This window comes from Giraffa tippelskirchi, chromosome 11 (genome assembly GCF_054371585.1).
Source record: "Giraffa tippelskirchi isolate mGirTip1 chromosome 11, T2T-mGirTip1v1.2.pri, whole genome shotgun sequence".
Classification (NCBI taxonomy): Eukaryota; Metazoa; Chordata; class Mammalia; order Artiodactyla; family Giraffidae; genus Giraffa; species Giraffa tippelskirchi.
This window is the reverse complement of record NC_137285.1, coordinates 124,981,116-125,005,052: the sequence shown is the minus strand read 5'-3', so window position 1 is coordinate 125,005,052 and position 23,937 is coordinate 124,981,116. Positions and strand designations below refer to the sequence as shown.

General features: G+C 38.7%; 2 protein-coding genes across 19 annotated transcripts in view; one reads left to right on the top strand and one right to left on the bottom strand.

Moving 5' to 3' along the window:
• Nucleotides 1-18,289, bottom strand: part of PPME1 (protein phosphatase methylesterase 1) — a 54,126-nt gene extending 35,837 nt beyond the window's left edge. For 7 of the 10 annotated variants that reach the window (XR_014068414.1, XR_014068416.1, XR_014068415.1 and 4 more), the window contains exon 1: nt 17,688-17,900. Coding sequence is in view for 4 of the 10 variants with exons in the window: in XM_081539571.1 (XP_081395697.1) it covers nt 17,688-17,788 (101 nt within the window). In the remaining 6 variants the exon portion in view is untranslated. Of the gene's footprint in view, nt 1-17,687; nt 17,901-18,081 lie in introns of those variants that run through there. The other 3 variants (XM_081539573.1, XM_081539574.1, XM_081539575.1) reach the window with 1 other exon arrangement.
• Nucleotides 18,025-23,937, top strand: part of C2CD3 (C2 domain containing 3 centriole elongation regulator) — a 120,779-nt gene continuing 114,866 nt past the window's right edge. For 5 of the 9 annotated variants that reach the window (XR_014068406.1, XR_014068405.1, XM_081539562.1 and 2 more), the window contains exons 1-3: nt 18,184-18,445; nt 20,814-21,083; nt 23,493-23,650. Coding sequence is in view for 5 of the 9 variants with exons in the window: in XM_081539562.1 (XP_081395688.1) it covers nt 18,391-18,445; nt 20,814-21,083; nt 23,493-23,650 (483 nt within the window). In the remaining 4 variants the exon portion in view is untranslated. Of the gene's footprint in view, nt 18,157-18,183; nt 18,446-20,799; nt 21,084-23,492; nt 23,651-23,937 lie in introns of those variants that run through there. The other 4 variants (XR_014068403.1, XR_014068404.1, XM_081539557.1 and 1 more) reach the window with 2 other exon arrangements.

Here is a 23,937-nt window from a genome sequence, read left to right as displayed (position 1 = left end):
ATGGTAAGCAAAGAGGTCATTCACAAAAGATCACATATATTGTTTAAGTCCATTTACTATAAATGTCCAGATTAGGTACATCTATTGAGAAAGAAAACAGATGGCTGCATAGGGCTTGGAGGTTTAAGGGAAGTCCAGCCCAGTCCAGTCGCTCAGTCGTGTCCGACTCTTTGCGACCCCATAAATCGCAGCAAGCCAGGCCTCCCTGTCCATCACCAAATCCCGGACTTTACCCAAACTCATGTCCATCGAGTCAGTGATGCCATCCAACCATCTCATTCTCTGTCATCACCTTCTCCTCCTGCCCCCAATCCTTCCCAGCATTAGGGACTTTTCCAATGAGTCAACTCTTCGCATGAAGTGGCCAAAGTACTGGAGTTTCAGCTTCAACATCAGTCCTTCCAATGAACACCCAGGACTGATCTCCTTTAGGATGGACTGGTTGGATCTTCTTGCAGTCCAAGGGACTCTCAAGAGTCTTCTCCAACACCACAGTTCAAAAGCATCAATTCTTTGGCGCTCAGCTTTCTTCACCGTCCAAATCTCACATTCATACATGACCACTGGAAAAACCAGAGCCCTGACTAGACGGACCTTTGTTGGCAAAGTAACGTCTCTGCTTTTAAATATGCTATCTAGGCTGGTCATAACTTTCCTTCCAAGGAGTAAGCGTCTTTTAATTTCATGGCTGCAATCACCATCTGCAGTGATTTTGGAACCAAAAAAAATAAAGTCTGACACTGTTTCCACTGTTTCCCAATCTACTTCCCATAAAGTGATGGGACCAGATGCCATGATCTTAGTTTTCTGAATGTTGAGCTTTAAGCCAACTTTTTCAGTCTCCTCTTTCACTTTCATCAAGAGGCTCTTTAGTTCTTCTTCACTTTCTGCCATAAGGGTGGTGTCATCCGCATATCTGAGGTTATTGATATTTCTCCTGGCAATCTTGATTCCAGCTTGTGTTTCTTCCAGCCCAGCGTTTCTCATGAGGTACTCTGCATAGAAGTTAAATAAGCAGGGTGACAATATACAGCCTTGATTCCTTTTCCTATTTGGAACCAGTCTGTTGTTCCATGTCCAGTTCGAACTGTTGCTTCCTGACCTGCATACAGGTTTCTCAAGAGACAGGTCAGATGGTCTGGTATTCCATGTCTTTCAGAATTTTCCACAGTTTATTGTGATCCACACAGTCAAAGGCTTTGGCATAGTCAATAAAGCAGAAATAGATGTTTTTCTGGAACTCTCTTGCTTTTTCACAAGTGAGGACTAAAACAAAAGACATACTGCTCATGGGTATAAAGTTTCTTTTGGGATGCTAAACATGTTCTAAATTGACTATGGTAATGGTTGCAGAACTTTGGGCATATGCTTAAAAAACATTGACTGTACACTCTAAATGAGTCAGTTGTATGGTATGTGAACTCTATCACAATAAAGTTGTTACCAAAAAATGAGAAGGGGAACATTTAAACAATAGATTACATCATTACTACCCTAATAGAGAAAAAAATGAAATGAGAAAAACACAGGTCAGATGAGACAAAATAAGATGGCAGAAATAAATCCAAATGTATCAAAAAAAAACTAATTACTCTAGGTCTGAAATATCTTAAGATGAGATTTTTTTTTTGAATTTCCAACTATATACTTTTTAAAAAGAGACAAAAAGTTGCAAAATAAAAAAAGATGGACAAAAACATAATAGGTAAATATTAGACAAAACAATTTTACATTATTGTTTCTCAAACTTTAGGGCATTTTTCTATCAACTTCTAATTAAGGTATTGCTGTTGAGTTTTTTTAATTTATAGATTTTCTGTCATTTCATACCATTATATATTTTTTAAATTTTATTTTATATTGCAGTTGAGTTTTAAAGAATCTTTTTATCCCCTGCATTTCTAAACTTTAATCTTAAAGTAGAACAAGTTTCTTCTTAGGAGATCCCTTAAACTTTCTCTTCTATTGAATTATATCTACTATACATGTTTTTATTCTCAACATTTTACATTTTGTTCTCTGAAACCAGGTTCCTTTTTTTTTTTTTTTATAAAAGCACATTCTCTTCTTGTTTCACAGATGCCATACTGTCTCGTCTCTTAACAAGAGATGTGTTGGGGGAGGGGGGATGTGTTTGGTTTTCTGTGTTTTTTTTGGCTGTACCCCAAGGCTTGGCTTGCAAGATCTTTGTTCCCCAATCAGGGATTGAACCTGGGCCATAGCAGTGAAAGTGCCAAGTCCTAACCACTGGACCACCAGAAAATTCGAGATACTTGCTTATTTAGTATTTTATTTTGTTCTATGCACTACAGTTTCCTTTTCTCATTTTGTTTTGGTTTCTGTCTTCTGTGTTAGAGGCTTTTCCTGGATTGCTGGTGCTTCTGTGAAAAGGAGGGCTTGTTGACTATTGATTAGCACTGTACAGTTATCAAGTAGAGTCCCAGACTTTTAAAAGACAGACAGTTCAGTTCAGTCACTCATTCGTGTCCGACTCTTTGCGACTCCATGAATCGCAGCACTCCAGGCCTCCCTGTCCATCACCAACTCCTGGACTTTACCCAAACTCATGTCCATCGAGTTGGTGATGCCATCCAACCATCTCATCCTCTGTCGTCCCCTTCTCCTCCTGCCCCCAATTCTTCCCAGCATCAAGGTCTTTTCCAATGAGTCAGCTCTTTGCATCAGGTGGCCAAAGTATTGGAGTTTCAGCTTCAACATCAGTCCTTCCAATGAACACCCAGGGCTCATTTCCTTTAGGATGGACTGGTTGGATCTCCTTGCAGTCCAAGGGACTCTCAAGAGTCTTCTCCAATAGCACAGTTCAAAAGCATCAATTCTTTGACGCTCAGCTTTCTTCACAGTCCAACTCTCACATCCATACCTGACTACTGGAAAAATCGTAGCCTTGACTAGATGGATCTTTGTTGGCAAAGTAATGTCTCTGCTTTTTAATATGCTATCTAGGTTGGTCATAACTTTCCTTCCAAGGAGTAAGCGTCTTTTAATTTCATGGCTGCAATCACCATCTGCAGTGATTTTGGAGCCCCCAAAAATAAAAGTCTCTCACTGTTTCCACTGTTTCCCCATCTATTTGCCATGAAGTGATGGGACCAGATGCCATGATCTTAGTTTTCTGAATGTTGAGCTTTAAGCCAACTTTTTCACTCTCCTCTCTCACTTTCATCAAGAGGCTTTTTAGTTCTTCTTCACTTTTTGACATAAGGGTGGTGTCATCTGCATATCTGAGGTTATTGATATTTCTCCCACCAATCTTGATTTCAGCTTGTGTTTCTTCCAGCCCAGCGTTTCTCATGATGTACTCTGCATAGAAGTTAAATAAGCAGGGTGACAATATACAGCCTTGATGTACTCCTTTTCCTATTTGGAACCAGTCTGTTGTTCCATGTCCAGTTCTAACTGTTGCTTCCTGACCTGCATACAGGTTTTTCAAGAGGCAGGTCAGGTAGTCTGGTATTCCCATCTCTTTCAGAATTTTCCACAGTTTATTGTGATCCACACAGTCAAAGGCTTTGGCATAGTCAATAAAGCAGAAGTAGATGTTTTTCTGGAACTCTCTTGCTTTTTCGATGATCCATCGGATGTTGGCAATTTGACTCTTCACCTTAAATATCAATATCTGCATGTCTTTTCTCTTACGCCAGCCATTTCTCAGAGATAAATCCTTCAATCTTCTGCTTGGGGACATAAAACTAGCTGTGAGCCTTCTGAAAAGGATCTGAAGAGTCTCATTTTTTCACTCAACAAATAGGCATTAATAAGCACCTATGAGATATTATTTTAGGCACTGGGAATACTGCAGTGAACAAAAGACAAAACCCCTACTCTTGTGTTTACACTCAATAGGAGACACGAGCAAAAATTTGCAAAGTGGCAATAAGGGCCATATAAAGTCAGGAAGGGGGACACTGAATATCAGAATGGGAAGGAATGAATTTTAAATCAGGTGATCAGGGAAGACTTCTTTAAGCAAAGACCTGAGGAAAGTAAAGGAGAAAACATAAACGTATTTAGAAGACACAATTATGTACTTTCACTTAATACCTGTTTCATCCAGCTGCTTTATCTTTGCCCTCATATCCCTACTGTCTCTAAGTCCAGAGCCACTCTGGTTCAATTTTTCCAGAAGTTAACCTGTCTCCCACTATTGAGAAATTTATTTTCAATAAACAGAGGGAAAGGAAAAGATCTGGGAGTCTAATGGAGTCAATCAATCCTATTTTTAGCACCCTTTCAGAGGTACCTAGCATCTACAATTCCTGAATCTTTATGGAGTTTACATATGGATTAACTTCAACTTTCATTCTCTTTCTACAGACAGTTTGCTCTTCCCTGTCAGTGAATTAACAGTCTTCAACTTGCCATCTTCCTAAATCCTGCTGGTATCTTACCTTCCCTCCTCGTCTTTGTCCTTTGATTATTCCTTTTTCCAAGTTACTTTACTATAATTTCAAGGGGCTTGAGGAGAAAATGGAGATGAATTAATGAATTAATTTTAAAAACTCTCTAGGGTAGCTGCTATTATTCCTCTTTTGCAAATGAGAAAGCTAAACCCGAGAGGTTAAATAACTCATCCAAAACCATAGAAAGTACCTCAGCTAGGGTCACTTCCTTATTAGTTTTTAATACTACCCTCAAAATAACATTAGGTTCTCTCTCCATTCTTAAAATCATCAAAGCTAACAATAAGCACCCAGAAATCCCCAGGAAGAAGTGGAAGAGGATTGGTTCCTGCCATAGGGATAATGATTGGTAGAGGACTCTCAAAGCAAGCCTGAGTACCATGGAGACTAAGAAGAAAGTCAAGGTTTACTACTATAATTATAATGATGGGAGAGAGCAGAAGGGTGGAGTGAAAAGGAAGAACCCAAGACAATTCTCAATTTTCTCTGAAGTCGTTCACAAAGAAAGAACAGAGGAAACCTTTAAAAGAGTTCCAACTTACAAAACACTGATTTACCAGGTGCTTAAAAATTCTACATCCTACTCCTAATACTTCTCTGCGTTGGCCACTGATGAAAATGTTCCTTATTAACTGGGCATCATAGAATCCAAAAATGGAAATAGTAGGATTTTACACAACGTCCTGCATTAGACAAGAAAGGATATTTATGTCCCAATACACGACGTGGTTGTATGAATGAAACCTTACCTCACTTGAAATCACTTTCAGATAAGACAAGTACTTAGTCTATGGGAACTTCCAACCTGCTGAGTCAGATCACACAAAAACCTGCTTTGTTCTAAATGGATGGATAAAGACAACTGCTGCACCACAAGAACAACTCTAATCTTATACTTATGATAATAAAGAACTGTGCTTTACCCAAGTTAGAAATTTTTCTAAATTTTATTTCTACCACTCACCCAATATAAGAACAGCATAATAACATCTTTTTCGAAAACACTAAAAGTAAACAGAAAAAAGGATATAAAGTGATCTGGCCTCAAACGAAAACACAAGCACTGAGACATCAGTAATGAAAGCAAAGCAGACAATAGAACACTTTATGATATTCTAGAAAGATCAACTGGAGTTGTTCACTCTCATCACTGATGCGTCGCCATACTCAGTCATCAGAACACATGTAAGCTACTATTCTGCTTAGACGTATCACAATAGGAAGAAAGAGTTTTGAGGTCAGAGCTTAAAGGCCAATAAAATCCTTATAGAAAACCAATAATATTTCAGAACCAATGGTTCTATAACCCCTTCCCTAGACTCATCTAAATGCCATGACGATCCAGGATAAAAGACAAACAGCAAATATCTTTAGGGCAATTATTTAAGGGATTTTTTTCCAGTCACAACTTGCTTATATAAGCAGCTAACTTAATTTCAATTAAAGAGACCTTTGGGGATGCCTTGTATGGCAGGCCCTGATACACTTTCTGGGCATGAGCAGGCCTGAAATTTTCATCAATGAAAACTTGGTTCTTGACCTCAAAGAGCTAATGCTTGGAGGGACATAGGCAAGTAAACAGTCACTGTATACTATAGCTATGACAGAAATAAGCCTAGGGTATCATGAGAGCTCACAGATGCGACACTCAGTCTTGTTCAGGACATTTATGGGGATGGAACCAGGTCAGAGAAGGATTCACAAAGATTACATCTGGCGGGAAAATTTTGTTAAATCAAATGCTATAAAAATTAGAAGTACTATTTTTATTAAACAATGACTTGGGTAGGGAATAGGCAAAAGTACAAACCTTCTAATTATCAATAAAAAAGTAATTTCCCAATATTCAGTGGAAAAAAATGTTAGTGTATTCTCCAACCTAAAAATGGGCTTATATTCCAAAGGTTTGTAAAGTAAGTTGCTGGAAAAACTGAAGTACATTTCCTCTGATTAACAGTATTATAAAATATTCATAGATTCTCTGAGAAGCTCCACCCCCAAGTCTATTTAGCCATAATATGTTACAATGCTATTTGTGATGAAATTCAGTTAATAATAATGATGTAGTTCAGGTGACTCACATAGAAAACTGAATTTAAATTGACATTAATATATCTTGAACCATGATTCTTATGCTTAAGGAAAAGCTGGTTTAATTAAATGCATGAGAAGGATTAAATGAAACAAACCAGACACATGTGTATTTGTGCTGGGCACTTGACATGCATTATCTAAATTTAATCCCCACAACAACCTGGATTGCATTTTCTTAACAGGATAAACATAAAGGGATATAAATATGGAATCATAGAGGGATATAATAGGGTACAAGTTCATTTTTATATACTGTTAATAATCACAGTTTTAAAATTTCACTTCTATGCTTAACAAGTCTGGCTCTTCCCTCACATTTACTTCCCTACTAAATTCAGGGTGCACAATTCTAAGCTGATGGAAAAAATGCAGTATGTCCACTGTATCTGAGCATCATTCATTCATTGATCAAATGTTTACTGACCTGTGTGCTAACCACTTTGGGGCTAAAACACAAAAGGAGATTACTGTTAAATTAGTGAAGACTAAGCAAAATAGATCACAATCAAGTTGTTAGAACAGATGAAATATATAATGTACAAGGCACCACTGACTTATGATAAACCATGAGTTTTGTAACACTAAAAAAAAGAGCTACTAGTGAATTCCCTGGTGGTCCAGTGGTTAGAACTCTGCACTTTCACTGCCAAGGGCTCAAGTTCAAGCCCTGGTCAGGGAACTAAAAATCCCACAAGGCATGCAGTGCAGCCAAAAAAACAATAAAAAGAGCTACCGACTAAAGTATGACACAATACTTTATCACGTAGAATTCATTTTACATTTCTTTTTATAACTTTGTATCTTTAGTTAGTTACTTTTGGCTACTCTGGGTCTGCATTGCTGGGTGTGGGTTTTCTCTGTTGTGGCGAGTGGGGGCCACTCTCCAGTTGCAGTGCATAGACTTCTCATTGCAGTGGCTGGCTTCCCTTGGGGCAGAGTACAGGTTCTAGAGTGCAGGCTTAGTAGTTGTGGTACAAGGACTTAGCTGCTCCATGACCTGCACAATCTTCCTGGGCTTCATAGGTGGCTCAATGGTAAAGAATCCACCTGCCAAGCAGGAGACCTGGGTTTAATTCCTGGGTCCGGAAGATCGATCTCCTGGAGAAGGAAATGGCAACTCACTCCAGTATTCTTGTCTGGGAAATCCCATGGACAGAGGAGCCTGGTGGGCTACAGTGGATAGAGTCACAAAGAGTTGGATATGACTTAGCAACTAAACAACTAACTACTCTTATAGTAAGGACTTACTTCAGTTTTGGAGAACGAGAGAGAAAGAGAAAAAGTGTCAAGTTTTGTTAAAGTAAAACTAAGCAACAGGCATGAATCTTTACATACAAGAGACAAACTCCAAGCGTGAGTTTCAACCATATGAGCATTTTAAATCTCAAATTAGTCAATGTATTTGTAAACACTCACAACACACTCAGCCTAAATGCTTGGTGTTGAAATAAAGTATTGATTCTATTTATGAACTGAAACAACTTTCAGAAGAAAGGGAGTATCACTTAAGTTACCCCATCTTAATGGAACTGGTGAGGAAATAAGGTTTCTTTACAGAATGAAGCTAAACAGGTCTAGGATTTCAGTTTCTCATTCAGTCAGCACTTAAGCAGCCAGCATGTTAGACACCCAGGAAATTAAGACATGATTCCTACCCTTAAGAAGCTCACAGTCCTGAGTAGACAGCAGATCAATAATTACAGGAGTAAAAGGGCTAAGTGTTATATCTACAGAAGACTATGGGGACATAGAAGATGTGCTCCTTGACTACTATGTGATAATGCCTACTAGGAGATAATAACCAAAACCAATGAAACTGTATGACCACTATGCATCAACTGTTAAGGAAATAAGGGAGAGGAGGAAGAAAAAAAGAGAGGAAAAATTTTTCCCTGCCTAGAGACAAGGAATAAGAAATAAAAGTTGTATGTTTTTAAGTGAATGTCTCAAATCCAAATAGATATATTAATATTTCAACATCTACTAGGCTGCTTAAATCTGTTAGGAGGGCAAGTAATGAGTCATAAGCTGCACAGTAGCAGTCCTAGTCATCGTTGTCACAAATTCTCCAACTTAGGAATCTCCTGGTGGGGACAAAATACTGAAGTTTAATTGCAGCCAGCTATTTAAAGCAAAGCACCATTGCTCTTATATAAAAAAAAAAAAAGAAAAGTTCTTATTAGCAACACTGAAGAGAATGGAAAGAATGGAAAAGAAGGCAACCAAATGGCTGTCTGGGATCATGAGAGTTCATTACTATTGATAAGGGCATCTTATTAAAGCAGATGACTTAGATTCTAAAAACTGTGTACTGGATCAGGCTATTAAGAGATCATCTAACTCAAATCTTACTTTATGGGAGGGGATAATTAGCTGTCTTATTATGTAACAAGCCAGATTTTGAATTCAGCAAGAAAAACATTTCCTTTTAAAAATGTGAAAGACTCAAAGACATAAATCTCCCAGAGCCACTTTCCATAGCGCTGGAGCTTAAACTCAAGTATATCTGGTGCCAAAGAGGTCTTTATAGTACACCTCAGAGCTCCTTTTGAAGCCCCGAAAGAGGAAGACTTGACCAACTCAGATGGCTTATTAGTGGCAGAGATAGGATTCCCACTTACACCTGGAACAAGTCCATGGCAAGGACACACACAGAGATGCAGCAAAAAAGACTGGCAGTAACCAGCTTTAGCCTTCTGCCATGATTTAGAATGACTAACATTTTCAACATAATCTCTTATTCAATCTTCAAAATACAGAGTTGACCCTTGAACAACATAAGAAGAGGGGCTGGGTTTGGCGGGGTGTGTGTATAACCCTTCATGCAACTGAAAATTTATGTATAACTTACGGTTGGCCCTGCATACCTGTGGACCCTCCATATTTGAGATTCCACAGATGCAATTTCAACCAATCGTCAACTGTATTAAGTGTAGTACACCTGACCCTTCCACAACACACTATGAACTGCATGGGTCCACTTACACAAGGATTTGTTTTCAATAGCAAATGTTACACAAGTGTAACGGTAAATACAACACAAGTGGAAGTTGGCTGAAGCTGCAGACACTAAACCATGGAATATGGGGGGCCAACTATAAGTTATACCTGGATTTTTCACTGTGGGGAGGGTTGGCACCCCAACTCTCTGTTGTTCAAGGGTCTATGGCATTCACTATCGAAAAAAAACCCATGTATAACAGGACTTGCTCAGTTCAAACCACTGTTGTTCAAGGGTCAACTATATAGGTAGTATGTGCTTGGGACTGGTTGTCGATACTGAATTTGAAGGACATCTAAGTGTGGTATATAAGTGGACCATCCTTTTAAAAGAGCTATTTATTACTTAAAAGTTTCTTCTCTAAAAGTAACTATTTCATAGTATAAAGGAAAAAGTTTTTCCTAATCAATCAAAGGTGTTTCCTCAAATCTGACATCAAGTAACATGACAAGAAGTCTTGTCAGGTTAAAAAAATTCCAATTACCCAATTTTGGAGAAATACATTTGCTGGCAATAAGTCTAGCAAAAATGGAAAAATGGACATTAACTCAGAAGTGCTCAGGTCAAGGGGCTCAAAAGTGGCATATGGGGGAGAGGGAGAAAATGGGGGAGGGAGGGAAAGAGAGAAACCACTTCCTAAACCTGTGCTGTAAAGAAAACAGTAGGGAATCTGAAGTCAGATTAGCCTTTTCCTCTTGTTAATATCAGGACTTAGAGTAGTTGCTATTTACTCTCTACTCCAGACTCCCTTTCCCACTTCCCATCACTCTCTATTCCCTAACAGAATTCCAAATAAACAGTAGCTAATAGAGATCTTTGTTCTCTCTCCTCCAGCCCAAAAGAATGAATCAGAATTGGTCTAAACCAGTCACAGTAATCCCATTCCCTACTGCCAGCGATTAGTTTTAGGATGTACATGTGAACCAGTTCTAGACACAGACTTAAGGGAAAAACCTGCTGGGGAGTTTCCCATTCTAGGGAATAAAAAAAAACAGGGACAAGCTAAGTCAGGAAAAGGTCTTTGCCCTTGTTTCTTCCTTCTTATTTGGAAAGACAGAATAACGGTAAGGTGCAAGCAGAGTTGCAGCAGCCATCCTGCAACCATAAGGTGACCAGTAAGAGAAGGAAAAGCCAACATTTCTAAGGATGTCAAAGGAAAGGATGCAAAAAGTCTGGGTCCTGATTGATACAGCTGAATAACTGAATCAACCCTGAACTTCATATTTATAAAAAGTATCACTTCAATAAACAGTGTTTCTGCTTAAATCATAACAAGTTGTTAACAAAAAATTAATTATTTCACATTAATGTAATATTGTTCATCTGAATTTGAGGAATTTTGTAGGCTGTGTTTAAATAGTAAATATATTTAAATAGTTTTCTAATTATATTACTCTTATACATAGGAATTAATCCCTTATTTTAATTTGTACATACTTAAGTAATATTAAATACAATATTAAACATGTCTACATTATGTAATATAAAATATTAAATGTAACATGTCAGCACTTTCCATCAGAAATATTTTTCGTTCAAAAGGGATTTATACAAATTGAAGAACATACTTCAAGGAAGACTCAACATCATCAAAATGATTCTAAGTTAACTTACATATTTAATATAATGCCAATAAAACTACTATTAGGCACTAGTCTAGTTGATTAGAAAGTTTACATGTAAAAAAAAGTAACAGGAAAAAAAAAAAGTAAGAGGAGCTAGGAGAATCCTGAAAGAGATGAAGGGGAAGCTACCCCTACCATTTATTAAACATATTAAAAATGACTCTCCGATTTAAAGCATAGTAGTGGCACATAAACAGGCTGATGGAAAAGGAAAGAAAATTCATAAGCAGACTCACATCTACATAGAAATTTGGTGTATGATAAAGATGTCATTTTAATTAGTGGGGGAAAGGACTAGTTTTTACTGAGGTGAAATTCACATAACGGGATAAAGACTTTTTAATAAATTGTGTTACACAATTCGATAGACTATGAATAAAGATAAAAATGGCTTCCTAGGTGGCGCTAGTGATAAACAACTCGCCTACCAATGCAGGAAATGCAAGAGACGTGGGTTTGATCCCTGGGTTGGGAAGATCCCCTGAAGGAGGAAATGGCAACCCACTCCAGTATTCCTGCCTGGAAAATGCCATGGACAGAGGCGCCTGGAGGGCTACAGCCCATAGCATTGCAAAGAGTCAGAGGCAACTTGGCATACAAGCACGAAAAAGATAAAAAAGATAGATCTGTTCACTTTGCATATCAAGATAAACTTCAGATGGATGTAAAAAAGAAAGCATACAGGTCTCAGGGAGAAAAACATATGAATTACTTTATAATCTGGAAAAAGGAAATATCTTTCTGCAATCCAAAATCCAGAAGCAACGGGTTTTTCTAGAGAGGTTTGAGTATATTAAAATTTTAAAACAGAACTTTTTACATGGCAAAAATTATTATATGCAAAGTAAAAGGGCAACTTGGAAAAATGTTTTTTAACACTTATAAGGAAAAATCCCCCTAATATATAAAAAACTTCAAAGCAATTCCATTCTTAGCTATATATCCAAAGAAATACAAACATTATTTCCACACAGAGATTTGCATGTGAATGTTCACAGGATCATCATTCATAAGAGCAAAACACTAGAAACCCAAGTCCAGCAACTGAAAAATAACTAAATCAATTGTGATATATCTATACAATGGAATACCATTCAGCAGAAAAAAAAAATAAATAAATGAAGTACTGATAATGCTACAACACAGATGAAACTTGAAAATATTACACTAAGTGAAAGAACCCAGTCACAAAAGGTCACATATTGTATGGTTTTATTTATATATCTCCAGAACAGGCAACTTCATGGACACTGAAAGTAGATTAATGGTTGCCAGGGGCTAGGAGAAGGAGGGGGGTGATGTAAACAGGTACGTAGTTTCTTTATGGAATGATGGAAATGTCCTGGAATTAGTGATGATTGTACAACCTTGAACATACTAAAAATCACTGAACTGTATACTCTAGAAGGGTGAATTCTACAGTATGTGAATTATAAATTAACTGTTTGAAATTGATAATTAACAAATAGATATACTCTTTTAGTAACTTAAGATTTAACTCTTTTAGTAACTTAATATGCAACCTGAGCAAATCACTCCACTTTGCCGTTATTTCTCTATCTGTGGTGAACAGTCCCTTAAAGCCTTCCTAAGAGGCCCTGATATTTGTAACACATTTAAGAAGCTGAATGAAAAACTGTCTGACCAGATATGAATAAATACACAGCTTGAAGGGGAAAAAGCTGATATTATAAGATACTGAAAGAAGTGTTTCTATTTCTTAAAGAATGAGCCTTTCTCATTGTTCTTAACATAATCTACTAGTTACCATTCCTTAACAGCTTGTGTGTCAGGAAGCATAACTGCTTTTCATATATTATCTCATTCTCACAGCACTCTAAGGTAAGCAAAAGTATCCTGGTTTTAGAGTTAAGAAACAGACTATGCGAGGTTAAATGACTTAACTAAAGTAAATACTCAAGCTAGCCTTCAAATTCAGATCATTATCACTTCAAACGATCATTATCACTTCAAACAACGATCTCTTTCGCACCAAAGTATAATGAGAACTGGGCTCCAGAATCACTGTGGACGGTGATTTCACTGCAGCCATGAAATTAAAAGACAACTGCTCCTTGGAAAGAAAGCAATGACAAACCTAAACAGTGTATTAAAAAGGAGAGACATCACTTTGCCTACAAAGGTCTGTATAGTCAAAACTGTGGTTTTTTCCAATAGTCATGTATGGATGTGAGAGTTGGACCATAAAAAAGGATGAGCACCAAAGCATGGATGTTTTTGAACTGTGGTGCTGAAGAAGACTCTTGAGAATCCCTTGGACAGCAAGGAGATCAAACTAGTCCATCCTAAAGGAAATCAACCCTGAGTATTCATTACAAGGACTGATGCTAAAGCTCCAATACTTTGGCCACCTGATGTGAAGAGCCAACTCACTGGAAAAGATCCTGCTGCTGGGAAAGATTGAAGGCAGGAGGAGAAGTGGGTTGCAGAGGATGACATGGTTAGATGGCATCACTGACTCAATGGACATGAGTTTGAGCAAACTCCAGGAGAAAGTGAAGGACAGAGGAGCATGGGGCGCTGCAGTCCATGGGGTCACAAAGAGTCAGACACAACTTAGTGACTGAACAACAACAAGTAAGAACAACAATAGTAACAAAAACCCAATATAAATCTGGGTTTCTGAAGTCTTGTTTTTGCCACTTAAGGATTCTGTGATATTAGGCAAGTCAATGAACATTTGAGTTTTCTCAATAAAAGAAAATATTAACTTTCGCCCCAATTTACCTCATGGAATAACATAAAAAAGGGACTAATATATGTGTCATTTAAAGCGCTATAAAACTGTAAGAGATAATTGTAGAAACAAAGTAATTACTATTGATGAACCAAAACCATACTGAAAAATGACTTACAGTCTCTCTAATCGTAATGGAATGTACTAAAATAGTGACTTTCAAAACACCCATAAGTACACTACATGATATAGACTAAATGTTTGTGCCCCCAAAATTCATGTTAAATCCTAACTTCCAATGTTACTTTTGGGAGGTGATAAGGTCATGAGGGTGTAGCTCTCATAAAAGTGACTAGTAACCTTATAAAAGAGACCCTACAGAGCTTCCTTTCCCCTTCCCACAGGTAAGGACACAGTGAGAAGACTGCCATCTATGAACCAAGAAGCAGTCCTCACCACACACGGAATCTGCTGGTGCCTTGATCTTGGACTTCTCAGTCTTCAGAACTCTGAGAAAAAAAATATGGTATTTGTTTTATGGCAACCCTGACAGACTTAGACCAGTTGCAAGCAGGGCTCTACAGTCAAAGAGTAGCTCCAAAAGCTTTAAAAAGTTCAAAACCACTGTTCTGGGTATCATCTTCTGGCATCTATCAGAGAACAATAAAACCAGGACTTCAGGCCTTACCTGAGAAATAACATACATAAAGCTACTGCCACAATGCCTGGCACACAGTACTAACAAAAAGAAAAAACTAATTGCTATTATAGCTTTATCCAGTAATACTTTGGAATTACTAAATCCAATTGGAAAAAAATAAATTATGGAAACTCAAGAAAAACCAAAATCTCAAAACCACCCTGAATATGCAAACACAGCTAAACAAGGTTTACTGAAACCGAAGGCAAGAGATTATGAAAAATAGTTGAAAGAGTAAGTCATATAAGATACTGTCAAAGGAACAGGTCCAACCTGAGAGTAAAAGAAAGGCTGGGGAGTGGAAAAGATGGGAAGATTAAAAAAAGCAAGTGAGAAGAAGTTAGAAATAAAGGATGATTCGAAACTGGAAGAAGTGAGACTTTATAAACTAGGACTGACTAAAAGAAAAGGAAGACTGAATTCTAGGGTATTTGCAAAAAAATAAGATACATAACTCAAATTAACTATTGCCAACAATAATAATGATGAATCCAAAAAACACAATGGGTCTCAGAGTCCAGAGATCCAAGTCCTTAGTGGCCCTATTGCCAAGCTTCTAGGAAGTGTAAGTGTGAGGAAGATTTGCATTTCAGTTTTCTCATTTATTAAGAGAATATACTACTCCCTGCTCCCTAGTTTACCTAACAGAATACAGAATTCTCCAAGTCTCAGTTTCCTCAACTATATGGTGAAGCAATAAGACCATTTCAAAGCTCTCTTCCAGTTTGATGATTCTAGGGAAGCAGAGTCTATATTACCACTAACATTAGGGTTACATGAGGCATGTCTATGTTCCAATAAGGAAGTAAAAATTCAGGAAAATAAGCCCCTTGAGGAACACATAAAATTCACCAATATATGCTCTTCTTTTCACAGTACTATAAAGAAACATCTTTCTAAAGAACTTTATTTTCAAGAATAAGTAGTTAACCTAAATTAAGAGAACCAAAGCATCTATTTAAAGAGGTTAAAGTGAAAGTCGCTCAGTCGTGTTCAACTCTTTGTGATCCCATGGACTGGTCCATGTAATTCCCCAGGCCAGAATACTGGCCTTTCTGTTCTCCAGGGGATCTTCCCAATCCAGGAATCAAACCCAGGTCTCCCACATTGCAGGCGGATTTTTTACCAGCTGAACCACAAAGGAAGCCCTTAAAGAGGTTAAGTTACTAACAATTAAGCTAATCAGTAGATTTTAGTACATGTGCTGTCAAAGCGGGCACTAATCAGTAGATTTTACTTTCTCTTAGCATTTTTCTTCAGTTCTTCATCTTCAGAGAACTTGTTTTGCCAAAGTGAGAAGCTAAGCTCTAAACTTATCTGAAGCACACACGGTTATTAAAAAGCTAGTATTTTTCTGTATTTTCACAGAAGAGCACTGGAATACTGAAAGACCAAAGTTTAGATTAAGAAAGGCAGCAACTAAGATACATATCAACAATAAATGCTACATTAATTTTAGTGTCCAGGTTAATTTTCCCCAAATTATCTACTACACATCAGCTTCCAGATCCTCCATAATCATGTTACAGCCCTACCTTTGTCTTCCAAAGTCAAAACAATCTTCATTTTACCTTACATGCAGCCTTCTGCCACCTCTTTGTACTGTGTGCATCCACTGACCTACCTTCTACCTTCATCTGTCAATGTTTTCTCATTTTTCTACTCTGTCTCATGGTCAGGTCTCCACTTAAGTCTTTGTTTCCTTCCCCGGTTTTTCCAACCATTCTCACTACCCCTCTACCCTACTGTTTTAATTTATAGGCTTCTCCTTTCTCTCCATTCCTAGGACCTGTTTCACAGCACTGTATCTCCTATCTTCGTCTCCTTTTGGTAAGTTTTTGTACATGTTACTTCTTCAGAACCTAAGATTTTTCTTCCCTAGTCCTTATTCCAAGAGTATCTATCAATCCATCTCTAGAATTCCAAACACACACTCTTGATTACCACATACCTAAGTACTTTTTCTATCCCTTACAGTCACTAGTCTCCAGAATCCTGTCTGATACTGCAAACACACCTCAAAACCAACTACCTAATCAATTACCTATTTTCGAGCAATTATCTCTCTCAGGTTCAACTCACTACACTCTCTCTCCTACATCTTAGATAACCCAACCTGACCCAGTTCATTCAACAATCTAAAATTTCAAAAGCCAACACAGCTCCTCCCATTCCAGTAAATGGCGGTTTCCCCAAAAACATTTTAAGCTGCTACTCTGAATACTTCACTGAGTTTTATCAGACCAGTACATAACTTCCACCAGACCTACTTGCCCTGCAAAAATCAACTGCCCAAATCTTCCTTTTTAACCTTTCCAGATCTTCTCTCTGCAGTAAGCCATTAGTTAAACCCTATTCTTACTCATTTCTCAATCTCTGGAGCCCACAGTCACTCTCTAAACCCTGCGCGCTCTCCCTCATCACTCTTCCCCTTATTCTCTACCCTCACTTCTCAGCACATTCCTATCACCCCTAACAGTCTTCCTGGCTATGTTCTCCATCTTTCCTTAGGCTTATTCCCCACACTTTCTCAGCAACCCTTAAGAGACCTAATCTCCAAGTCACTTGCTCACTCCCTGAATATGCCTCTTCACCTTTAGAAACTCTCTCCAGAACCTTCTGCTCCCTAGTTCTCTTTCCTTCTCCAACCCTGCCTCAGGTGTCCCGTTTCCCCCAGCTTCTTTCAATTATCTAGTTCTCACTGAAACTAGATAGGGATTTACTCCTCCCAAATCTTTCCCTAGTTCTTCTCCTAATTTCCCTCAACTTTTCACTTAGTCATTTCCCATTTCCCTCAACCATTCCTGGAAGATTTCCCCCCACCTTTGTCACAACTCTTTTTCCTTTTCTCAAACCTCCATCCGTTCTTCTGAGGTGCCTCCTACATCTCTTAAACTATCTTCTCAGCTTCCTAAATCTCTGCCTCATTCCCTTCGCCCTGCAATACTATTTGTCCTCTAATTTCCAGTGACTTGGCGCCTCCCCTAGCCCCCAGATCTGCCTTCTACTTCATGTAAACGTCTCCAGGCCGCCGCCAACATTCTCTCAATCCTTAGCCTCCCTTGCCATGCCACTCTAAACGCCGAGAGCCACCATCCTCCAACGGTCGGGGCCTGGCCTCTAGGGAGAAGGGGTACGGGTCACGTACCCCATTCGCATCTTGGCTCCGCTCTGACTGCCCCCGCTGCCGGGTAGTGGAGGGCGAGAGGGCAGGCGCCCAAGATGCATACTCTTCTCGAGGGCCGACATGAAGGGGAGGCCGCAGGTAGTCGAACAGTAGCCGAAGCTTCGTCCCACGCTAAGTGCGGCCCAACCGGTCACAGCTCGCTCCCCTAGCGACGCCCTGTAGCCTTCAGACAGCACCCAGCTACCGGCAGCACCGCCCACCGGCTCTATAAACTCCACCCCCTCGCCCCAGCACTTCCACCGGAAGTGCGCAACAACACTCCACAAAGGGAGCTGGGTAACGGAGTCTCTGACCCTTCAGACCTCTACCGGAGAACTCCACGACCTTCGCTGGAAAGAGAAGCGCTCCTATGTACCCTGGGCAATGGAGTCCTCAAAGAGCGCATCCTGCGCTTGCGCAGTTGGAGGCGACCGTGTTCAACCCTGCAGAGGTAGCGTAGCAAAGCATCCTGGGTGTTGTAGTCTACTGGTGGGAAAGAGTCTTGGCGCCTTCCTTTCTCACCGCTTCCCAGAAACTGTTAAAGAAAGAACCACTTCTTCCTGCCTCCCAGGCTGCCCAGCGGCGCCGGTTGCCGGGGAACGCCAGCGCCTTGGGAAGGGATGGCGGGAGGCTACAGCTTAAGTGCTGGAGCCTTAGTTGAGTTGGTGAAGAGCTCGGGGTCATCATGAAGCAACGGAAAGCTCAAGGGCCTGGGGGCGGCTGTAGCCGCAAGAAGAGAGGTAATCTCAGCGACCAAACGTGGAAGCAAGTGTAGTTGGGCGACTGGGCGGAGTTCGGGGAGCGGGGGCCCTAGGCATTCTAGGAAGACCTCCCACAGCTGCCTCTTGAAAAAGCGGGGAAGAGGATTGCGGAGGGAAAATAAACCAGGGCAGCAGAAGGTTAAAAGAGAACATTTGGCCCTCCCGCGAATGGAAACGGTATAGGGGCTGGGCTAGGGGGCAAAGTGGGTGAATAAATGGAATGAGGGGAGGGCTAAAAGGAAATGCTTGCAAAGGAAGAGAACGAAAAAATTGTAGGTTTTGTTTTGGTTTTTACTATTTAAAAATTGAGATATAATTAACATATAACATTATGTTAGTTTCAGGTGTACAACTGATTGGATATTTGTATATATTTAGAAATGATTGCCAGTGGTCTTGTTAGCATCCGTCACCATACGTAGTTACAGTTTTTTTTCTTTCGAAGAGAACGTTTAAGATCTTTAGCAACCTTCAAATATACAGTACACTACCATTATAGTCACCGTGCTGTACCTTAAATCCCCGTGACTTAGGAATGTTTTTGATAAACGTGTGGGGGCAGGAAAAGGGGAGGTAGAGCTTTGCAGGTCCTTGTGGGACTGGAAGAAAAACAAGTTGGAGAGTATGTCGATAATCCTACTAGGCAAGGATCACGTCTTAGGCCTTACTGAATCCCCCAAAACTAACACACAACAGGACTTGATAAATGTTAGTTGAATGACTGAGGCGTGAGGCAGTCATGAATCATGAAGGGCTACAGGTGGGAGTAGGGAAAAGCCAGTTATGGAGGAGAGAGGAAGAAAGACTGGGGATTGACCGTGTGGTAGAGGGTGAGGGTATGAAGATCTCTGAAGGATTTGAGATGGTGAAAGTGTTTAACAGGAGGACTTTATCAGGTTAGTCCACTTAAGGAGACGCAAGCTCACCAGGAGACCAGGGGAATGTTAGCTTCAGCAAGAATAGTCACCCTGGGAACCCAGGGCAGATCAGGAAACAAAATTGAATCTCTGCAGAGCTGCCTCGAAACAAAAACTGGGTGACTCTGCCTTTTTACATTATAGGCAAAGAGATATTTGGAATACTGATAGTGCATTAGGCCACTGGGTTGAGAACTAAAGCTGCAGTCTAGGAATGAATCTTACCTGCTGCTTAAAGATAACTAAGGCAGTTTTGAGGTAATGTGTTTCCTTCCAGGAATAATGCCAGATATGAAACAGAAGTGTGGAAGTGTTCAGTGCTGTGCTACCTACGTCAAACCAGTCAAGTATATTTGGTTGATAGGAGGAAAATCAAAATAGAAATAACATGCTAATGTCCTTCTCACTATACCATGTGCATATGCAGTAATAGTTGTGCACACACCTGTGTATAATTTTTATGTTGAAACTGGTTATTCATAAATATTATGGTGGATCCTCGCTCAAGAAAGCAGAGAGAATGTTCTGTTAGAAATCCAAAGAATTAGTTATATAAATTTCTGATCTGATAGACTTCAGTGTATTTTCTTCTTGAGGCTTGACCACTCTTCAAAGGAAAAATGAGAAGAATAGAAAGATGTGTGTAATATTGGAATGAGTTCTTAAACTTCCTATAAGTCATGGTTAAAAGATACTATGAGGGGGAAGACAATCAGGGATATTAAAGGAAAGCTTTATAGAAAGACATGATTAATTGCCATGTTTACATGTTATTGTCTGTCTAAAAGCCATAAATATTATGAACACAGCACTATGCTAAAGAATAGTGGCAGAATCTAAAGGTGATACTTTCTGTCCTCACTGATTATATGATATTGTCAGGAAGAAAAGACACAGGTTAAGGTGGTTTTTATGGAAGCACTGAGTTGTTTGGTGTACATTTCATTTGTGAATTGACAGGAGTTGATGCTGTTTATATTTAGTTACAGTTTTAAAGTATGAGAATTAGGTAAAAATAACATCTTTAAAACTGGACATTGCCGTAATCAGAATAGCAGTACTTGGAAGAAAAATTTCAACTACTTCAGAGGTTTTTTTAAATCTATATACTGTATCATTGTAGTTTTCATTTAGCATCTTTCAGTTAAAGAAGTGTTTATACTAGTATGTCTTAAGTTGGTGTGTTCTTTCCGTACAGTAACCTGAGTCCAATCCTGAATACTAACTAGTTTTCAGGGTGGCTTAAGTGACCACATAGGTTACTTTGTGGTCTGGTTTGCTAGTTACTTCTCATATATTAGAATAAATAGAATTAGCCTTCTCTCTATAGAGATTAAAACATTTTTATGTGTTTTTCATTCAAAAAGCAGATTGTATGTTTTCTATATTTAGACTAAATTTTGACTTTGTATTCTTGGATTCCTCCACAGGTTTAAGTGACATTTCTCCATCTACAAGCTTGCCACCCTTGGTTGAAGGCCAGCTACGCTGCTTTCTGAAACTTTCTGTTAGTAAAGTCATATGGAAGATTGCAAAGCCTCCTGCTTGTGTACTTGTCCGGGTGAGATGGTGGGGAGAAACATCAGAAGGAACCTTCTTTTGTCCCAGAGATGCATTGCAGACTGAACCAAAAGCTGTGAGAACAACTACACGTTATGCTATTCGCTGTGGTCCAAAGCAGTTTACCTCTTATCTAACAGGTATGTTTTTGTCTTGTCATTGCATCTGCAGGCGTAGTAAGAAGCATGCAGTTATGTCGTTAACAGTAGGTATTATTATGTTCTAGTAGCTGTGGCACTGTTAGTTATTGAGGATTCAGAGGTGTTATAATTGCCACCATTATTTAGAGTATACTATGTGCTACCAGTTGATACATATTATTTCTAATCTTTAATAACCCTGAAAGATAGATATTTTCTCTCGTTTTATAGACAATGAGACCAGAGTTCAGAGAGATGAAATGAATACTCTGTATAAGGTTCTATAGTTGATAAATGGCAAAACTAGAATTTGAACCCACTTCTCTCTGACACCAAAACTCATTCACTTGTCACTACATTGTATTTCTTTAAGTAATAACTATTATCTCTACTCTGGAACTTCCATTATACTCAAGGAAAAAATTTACTAATAATACAGATATAAAATTTACTAATAAAAAATTTACTGATAATACGTGCTAAATACCAATTGAGTGTTTTAGTTGAGTTAGTAGTACAGGTTTTCAGAGAAGGGAGGATCCCTCTACTGGGAACCAAGAGCCAAAATTTCATTTCTGTTCAAGGAAGGCATTCTGAATATACTGTGTTATTTCTCTATTCAAGTCAAACTTTCATATAAACATTTTAGATGGTGGACTTATCAAATCATTTCAAGTCAATAAAAAGCATTTCTCATGTAAGTATTGTGGGCTAAGAATACAAGAGAGCTAGAGGTGAGTTAAAGATTAGCTTGTGCTTAAGTTTACATTCTTTCCAGAAGAAAATTTTGAAGACATCAAAATATGAAGAAAAGAATTCAGTTATTCAAAAAATATGTATAGAATACTTAGCGTGCATCAGACATTGTGCTTAGGTGCTGTGGAGATTACAAAAATGAATCAAAAGATTTAATCCAAATGGTATCTAATTCTAACTAAATTCACAGAGAAGTTTAGTTATGATATTAGGTAGAAAGTGATAAGAACTTTTAAAAGAAACCCATAGATATCTGATTAAGAAAATTAATGAGACATAGGTGAGCCTGGCTGTTACTAAATAAGCAACAAAATTGTTGATGCATTTCCCATATTCTATATATGCACGTTATTTTATACTCTATAAAGCACTTTTAGACCTATTAGTTCATAGAATTTCCAGGTAACTTACATGATTAGGTAAGTCAGGGACTGTGATATGTTAAGTAATTTGCCTAAAGTCATATAACAACCATTAAGCAACTGCCATATAAAAGGATTCTGTGCTATGTATTTTATTTACAATACTACCATTCCTCACAGCCATGATATAGATATTATGATACCTGTTTTATAGACAGCTGCAGCTTTCACCGAAGAAGACAATGGCACTCCACTCCAGTACTCTTGCCTGGAAAATCCCATGGACGGAGGAGCCTGGTAGGCTGCAGTCCATGGGGTTGCAAGAGTCGGACATGACTGAGCGATTTCACTTTTGCTTTTCACTTTCATGCATTGGAGAAAGAAATGGCAACCCACTCCAGTGTTCTTGCCTGGAGAATCCCAGGGGTGGGGGAGCCTGGTGGGCTGCCGTCTATGGGGTCACACTGAGTCGGACACGACTGAAGCAACTTAGCAGCAGCAGCGGCTTTCACAGAAATAGACTGTGACTATCAGAGCCAGAACACAATCACAGATCTTCTAATTGTAAATCCAGTACTCTTTTCACTACAGTATTCAACAGATGGTGAAAATAAATCATTTTCTGAACTTTGGTAAGAAAATATTCAGAAGTTACACTGTTCTGAAATAATCTCAAATTGCATATGCATGCATTGTATTTCTCCTGCTATAAATTGGGACCATGCAGGTGTTAAGTCAAAGCCATTGAAGAATCCAGTTAAGGAGTTAATTTCTATTCCTTTTGGTTCTGAGTGCTCTCAGCATTTCAGTCCTCCAGATATTATTGAGGAATAAGTAATAAAATACTCCTGAGAAACAGGGACCAGCTGCTGCATCTATATAAGAGAAGCCCTTTGTCCAGTTCACAACTAGATATGGTGAGAATTTAAAAACTGAGAATTGTTGCTTTTTTATTTCAAAACTAAAGCCTGAATCCTTGCCAAATATGTAAAAAAAAAAATACTCTCTTAAAGGTATTTTCCTTATCAAATAGTTGATATGCTAACTATTTCTGTGTAATTTTTTCCCTCCATTTGAGATATTTGTCATTGCTTTTCTCTAAGCCTTTGTTGTTTTGATCTTGGGTTCACTCTTTCCACCCCCTGAATGATATGGTAATATATAGTTTACTTGAAAATAGAGTGATTTTTTTTTTAAGTAAAAACATTTGGTAATGTGTACTTCTCTGCCCACTTCCAAAAAAAAAAGTAAATGAAAAATGTCTGCTGATGTTGTAATTGTTTCTGATTAGATATGGGTGTGCTGGTGCTGGAAGTAATCACCAAACTTGAACATCTTCCTGTTGGTAGAGTTCAGATCAGTGGACTAGCCCAGCTTTCTCCAACCCATCACATCGATGGATTTTTTACCATTATTTCACCAACATCTAAGAAGCTTGGAGAACTCCAGGTAAAAATATCATAATTCTCTGCTACGTAGAGTAAAACTTTAGGGGCACAAATATTTGAGTCTGTAGAATGGGAAGGTACGTGACTCCCAAATACCATGCAAATACCCACTCCTTGCCTTTGTTCTCGTTTTTACCCAATGACTGTTTTGTACTTATTTCCCACTTATTAGTATCTTCTTAGTTCTTTGCTGCCCATCTCAAGTTCCAAGAATCCTTCACAGCTCCTACTGCACTCATTCTTCTCTGTGCTCTCTATTAATTTTATAACATGAATTACATAATCATT